Below are 6,642 nucleotides of genomic sequence, written 5' to 3' on the forward strand. Positions count from 1 at the left end.
CCTAACATTCCAGGTTCCTATGCAATATTGCTCTTTACAGCATCGGACCTTGCTTCCATCACCAGTCACATCCAAAACTGGGTGTTGTTTTTGCTTTGGCTCCATCTCTTCATTCTTTCTAGAGTTATTTCTCCACTGATCTCCAGAAGCATATTGGGCACCTACCAACCTGGGGAGTTCATCTTTCAGTGGCAGAATAGAGAAAATGTTTCCCAATGAGAGGAAACTTGAACTCAACATCAGCTGGCTTCAAACAGAAATGAGAGGAAAGAGAGGGTGGGAAGAAAGGGGAAGGAGACAGGAGCAGTCACCCAGTCATCCAGAGAAGGGGCTGTTTCCTATCCCAGCTGAGCGAACATTCAGAGGGCTTCCCTCTGGGATTCCAAACAACTTATTTTTAAAACTGAGAAAGAATAATAATAACATTTGACTTAGAACAGTTTTCCTCTCAGAGTTTTCTGCATGGCAGCATTTACCTCTTTATTCCTCAAGCTGTAGATCAGGGGGTTCAGCATGGGGATCACAGTGGTGTAGAACATGGAGGCCACATTCTCCTGGGCCAGGGAGCTGGCCATGGAGGGTTTCAGGTACATGAAGGCAGTTGTTCCATAAAACATCCCCACAGCTGCAAAGTGGGAGCTGCATGTATTGAAGGCTTTGGCCCTTCCCCCTGTGGTGCTGATGTGAAGGATACTGGACAGGATGAAGGCATAGGAAATTAGGACTGTTAAGCTGGTGACTATGATGTTGAATCCAGCCAAAAAGAAGACTGTCATCTCAACATGGTAGGTGCTAGAGCATGTTAGCTTCATCATGGGGAGCATTTCACAGAAGTAATAATTTATGAGGTGCTCAAAATAGGACTGTTTCAACATGAGGCCAGTCTCTATGGTTGAGCCAATGAAACCCGTGGCATAAACCCCAACCATCAGCAGGGAGCAGACTCGATGAGACATGATGATGTTGTAAAACAAAGGTCTGCAGATGGCAACATAGCGGTCATAGGCCATCACGGTCAGCATGTAACACTCAGCAATGACAAACACCAGGAAGAAGTAGAGCTGGGACATGCACCCTGCATAGGAGATGATGTTCTTCTCTGACACAAAGTTCACCAGCATCTTAGGGGTGGTGACAAAGGAGTGGCAGAGATCCACGAAGGACAGGTTGCTGAGGAAATAGTACATGGGGGTGTGAAGGTGGGCATGCAGACAAATCAGTGTTATCACACCCAGGTTCCCTATCATGGTGACCAAGTAGATCCCAAGGAAGAGGAATAAGAGTGGGAGCTGAAGCTCTGGCCGGTCTGTCAAACCCTGAAGAATGAACTCTGCCACTGTAGAGTGATTTTCCATAGCCATTCCCCTCTGGTTGGGGGCCCTGTGGGGATGGGAGAGAAGAACTGCATGAAAGGCTGCTTCTTACACTGCTTGGTGAAGCTAATTTTGAGCATCTAGGGCCAGCTGAGTGATTCTGGGATCCTTTTGGATGAATGACCCCTAATGCTGCTATTTATTTTGGGAGGAAGACCAGACCCTGAGTATTTCAAAGGTCATAGAGATGAGAAGAAAAATGGGGCAAGATCCAGAACTTTTATCACATTCATGTCTCTGAAATATCCTAGAGCAGTGGGTCTTAAAGTCTAGTCTGTGGACCAGCATTGATTGCATCACCTGAAGACATTGGAGATGCAGATTCTCAGGCCTCACCTCAGATCTACCAAGTCAGGAACTCTGGGATGGGGCCCAGTGATCTGTGTATCATACTGTCTCCAGGTGAGGCTGAGGCAGGTTCAAGTCTGAGAACCTCAATCCTGTAGGTAATAAGTGCTAGCATTCATATTTTGTAGTTGGAGATGTACTTTGCTTCAGAAATGAAATTCCCCTGTCATCAGTGCAAGGCCCAGATATTGACTGAATGTGAACATATGATAGCTTATCTCAAATTGATGCAGTTTTAGGTGATACAGTAGTTACAACAGTATCACTGAGTTATAAGTCAATTTCTGCATCTAAAAATGAAGAAATTAGTGATATCAAGAGCTATGGTGGTTGTAAAAATAATATGGGATAATGCATAGTTAGAGATTTTTTTTTCCAAGAAGTCAGCTCCTATAAAAAAAATATGAATTGTCATTAGGTGTCAAAAATTCTTTCTTAGTTTTTTCCTGTACTTCAGGCTCTAAAGCAATCATTCTCAACTCTGTATAATTATAACCAACTGGAACATTTAAAATGTATTGATGGCTGTGTTTGGTCCACAGAAGTTCTCATTTAATCAGTCTGTGGTAAAGCCTTGGTCCTGGCACTTAGTATTGTCTAGAGCAGGAGTCCCCAACCTCTGGGATCTAATGCCTGATGATCTGAGGTGGAGCTGATGTATTAATAATAGCAGTAAAGTGCACAATAAATGCAATGCACTTGAATCATCCCCATACCATCCCTACCCCCACCCTGACTCTCATCTGTGGAAAAATTGTCTTTCATGAAACCAGTCCCTGGTGCCAAAATAACTGGGGACTGCTGGTCTAGAGGAAGTACTCAATAGCTCTTCTCACTATTGTTGTTTTTATTTTCAGATCATAATATCAAGCCATTGTCTCTTTAATGACCAAGTCTTGACATTATAGACATGGCTGTAAGAAAACATGGCTCATCCTTGCAGGATAGGATACCTATAGATGTCCCTTTCCTGATATCTGTATCTATCTATCTATCTATGTTTTAAGTTAAAGCCCTAAGTCTGCACTATTTTCCTTGCTCATTATACAGCTGCTAACTTTTGTGTGCTGCTGTGCTTAGTTGCTCGGTCATGTCCGACTCTTTGCAATCCACTGGACTGTAGCCCGCCAGGCTTCTCTGTTCATGGGATTTTTCAGGCAAGAATACTGGAGTGCATTGCCATTTCCTCCTCTAGGGGAATCTTCCCAACCAGGAATGGAACCCGCGTCTCTTGTGCCTTGGGCACTGTAGGTTGATCCTTTTCCTGCTGACCCATTGGGGGAAGACCTCCACTGGTGGCTCAGACGGTAAAGAATCTTCCAGCAGTGCAGGCAACACAGGAGACACAGGTTCCATCCTTGGTCAGGAAGATCCCCTGGAGGAGGACATGGCAACTCACTCCAGTATTCTTGCCTGAAAAATCAAAAGGATAGAGGAACGGGGTGGGCTACAGTCCATGGGGATGCAAAGAGTTGGATACGACTAAGTGACTATCACTTTCAGCTTTTGTGTAATGCTCATCAAAAGTCAATATCATTAACTCCTCTGAAAAGTTTTGAGTAGAAAGACAAATGTGTTTAGCATAGAATTTTCATTCCTCTCTCATATTGAGAAAACTGAAATGCCAGACACAAAGTGACTCTTCCGACACCTCCTAATAACCAAGGACTGGGAACTGAAAGTGCTTTTTTTTTTTCTTTTGTGTTTACTGAATATTTATTCTTCTGATTTTATTATTTTTCTTTCAAATGCTAAATAATATTTTTAGGCAGAAGTGCTTTCTTTGATCATAAGCTCTTCCCTTGGCCCAAGCGTGTAGCCTTACAATCTGCACACTTACAGTTCTAAAAAATGTTGTGGTTGAACTTGCTTTATCCTTGATGTCTTAGACTGTGCACAGCATATAAAAAAGAGGAATGTTGTATTATGTTCCTGTTCTCTAGGAAACAGAAGCTCTAAAAGTTAAATAAGTTATAGACACAGAACTGGGTCTAAAACTCAGGACGTCTGACTATCAGTCTGCTTTTGTTTTCAGTAAACTATGTTGCTTTGCTGTAGGTTGTCTTGTGTGTAGCACTTTGTTATTATTTAGCAATCTTAATTTATTGAATTTTTGTACACAAATGATAAATTTTACTGTCAATTTCTGATATATTTTAAAAAATTACCAAGGCAGTACATGCGCATTGTACGAAATCAGAAATACAAATAAACAAAAATACAGTGTCATTTTCCTGCTCTTTGGAGAATAACAATAGTCTAGACTATTTTTTATATTTTTTCAATACATACATGTACCTATGTGTGTCAGCACATGTGTATTAAAAAAATGTCGTAGCCTACTTTTTTAACTGCAGCACTTTAAAATATGTTGTGTTGTTTGACTCCTGTAATAATAATAATAATAACTCTGACACTATATTTCTTATCTAGGGGTAAGAATCTTTAAATCCTAAGGATATGGTGTGAAGACAAGAAAACCTGCATTTACATTTTAAGTTATTGTTTAAATTGTTAACTTCATAATAACTAATCAAGAGAGAGTATTAAGATAGCTAAGACTTTTGAATATCATTTCCATTTATTACTAAGCAGAAAAAGTTCCTCTACGTAGCAACAATAGATTAAAATATCTTAACATATTCTCTTCTACTCAATTTCCACCTCTGAAAACAATAAAAATCATATTAAGAGAAAATCCATCTGGAATATACCAGGAATCAAAATGCTTTACAGGGCAGTACAGAGTGAATGTCATTTACTTAGTGAAGTGCTAATGGGAAAATCCTAGACAGCATTGACTTAGTTATTGATTCTCATAGTCACCTAATAATATAAAATAGGAAAACATGAACCCATATTTGATATCAGTCACTACAGTTACTACCTCCAGTTCTACCAGGCCATCAGAGGCTCAGGATTGTTGCCCATAAGAACACAGCATGTGAAGAAAAACCATTTAGAGATGAAGATAAACAGAGTTGCAAATAGACTACATTAGAAACAGAAGTTTATGGAAGAAATATATGCCTCATACAATTGCCGTAAGTCATAATTAAGTACCTGTGCTGAGGAAAAATGGATCAGAGTCCTCTGAAAACTATAGAGGATGCCTTGGTTTCAACAGTTGGGAAGTAAATATCAGAAAATGAGAGGACCATTTGGATTTACATCTAGTCCTAAATTTACTCAAAGGGACCAGCACTGTCATGAAAAATGGGTCCCTGAGCTTAGGAGACTTGGGGTTCTTTTTATATATATATATAAAGAGAAGAAACAGGAAGTGCCATCTATATGCATGGGTAGGACTTCTCCTGGGAGGCAGTCACTTCAGAGACTGGAGACCTTAGTAAAGGAGCAATTAGTCTTGGTTTGCACCTGTGCCAGGAATCATGTTTTTTTTTTTTTTTGTCTCCCAGGTGTGTTAATTTTCCTTCTATTGGGAGGGTCATCTTTCTGCTTGGGGAACTATAGTCTAATGCTTCCTTTAAAATATTATACATCCAACAACTCTATCATCATCATCCCACTACCAGAACCCACACTACACCACCACCACAACCACCTCTGTTGTTACCATCATTGCCATTATCAATCACTACCATTAAGCTTGTCACACATCATTAGTTATTCATCATGAAGCATAATCAATAGACTTAAAATGTTTATTTTAAAGGGTTTAATACAGACTCAAGGTTTTTTAATAAAACACACTGTATAATTTCAGTAAAGGAATATGAATTTATAAGGAATGCCAAATTTGTCACCCCGCTGCTGCACCTGTAGACCAACGGTGTTAGAATGGCAGGAGTTGAGAAGCATAAGTAGGAAGACATAAGAACTCTTCACTCATATGTTATCTTTCATAACAGAAATACGTTTATAAGAATATGCAGTTGTCAAGAATACATTCAGGAATATATCATTTATGAAAATGTTGCTAATGATGATTTTCAAATTAGACTTTTCCTCTTAAGATAATTGTAGATTCTCATGTAGGTTGAGAAATAATATAGAGGGATACTGTGTACACTTTGTGCAGTTTTCTGCAATGGTAACATTTTCCAAATTATCATATGTGGAATACCACACATTGCCATAGACAATCCACTGATCTTATTATGATTTCCTCAGTTTTATTTATAATCGTTTCTTGGTGTGTACATTTACTTCACTGCAAATATTTTACATGCACAAATTTGAGTATCCACCACCACAGTTCATATAAAAACACATCACCTTCATTTTTTAATTTTAAAATAACTTGGTTTCTTATTATCTTCTAAAGATGATTGGTTATTTTTTTGGGTAGTATCTTTATAATCTCACTAATTTAATCATATCTTATGTGTTTCAGTCCATTGAAATTATTATTTTTTTCCCTTGAAATTATTATCCTTTTGTTGATCAAAATTTTCAGCCTTTGTCCTGTGGAATTCTTTTCAGTTTTTCTCTTAAGTCTTTTGGACACAGTACAGTTAGTCTCTAATATTAATTACTAGCTGATATGACAAATGTTCTGAACTTCTTTCATAAATTTCAGACTAGAAATCAACCATTTCTCCAAGATACTTGGTTACTTTTAGTCCTGATGTGGTATTTCAAGGGCTTTCCAGGTGGCACAGTGGTAAAGAATACACCTGCAATTCAGGAGACACAAGAGACACAGGTTTGACCTCTGGCTTGGGAAAATCCCCTGGAGGAGGAAATGGCAAGCCACTCCAGTATTCTTGCCTGGGAAATCCCATGGAGAGAGGGGCCTGGTGGGCTAGAGCCCATGGGGCAGCAGAGTCTGGCACTACTGGGCAACTGAGCATGCAGGCATGCAGTGGTGTTTCAAGGCTACAAATTAGGCACTAAATGGATTCATTGCTTCTGGGTTAGTTATTGTTTATAGGTCTTTCAACAAGAACTCAAAAGT

The 6,642-nt window shown here is 39.3% G+C and overlaps 1 protein-coding gene across 1 annotated transcript; it reads right to left on the reverse strand.

Annotated features, from left to right (window-relative positions):
* Positions 1 to 431: 431 nt before the first annotated feature.
* Positions 432 to 1,385, reverse strand: LOC122675518 (olfactory receptor 8A1-like). Its single transcript, XM_043874404.1, has one exon. The coding sequence runs from the start codon at positions 1,359 to 1,361 to the stop codon at positions 432 to 434; it is 930 nt and encodes a 309-aa protein (XP_043730339.1). The 5' UTR covers positions 1,362 to 1,385.
* Positions 1,386 to 6,642: the final 5,257 nt, after the last annotated feature.

Source organism: Cervus elaphus, chromosome 2 (genome assembly GCF_910594005.1).
Source record: "Cervus elaphus chromosome 2, mCerEla1.1, whole genome shotgun sequence".
Classification (NCBI taxonomy): Eukaryota; Metazoa; Chordata; class Mammalia; order Artiodactyla; family Cervidae; genus Cervus; species Cervus elaphus.

Excerpts from the sequence above, each read along its gene's own strand:
- LOC122675518 (XM_043874404.1), bottom strand. The coding sequence starts at position 1,361 with ATGGCTATGGAAAATCACTCTACAGTGGCAGAGTTCATTCTTCAGGGT.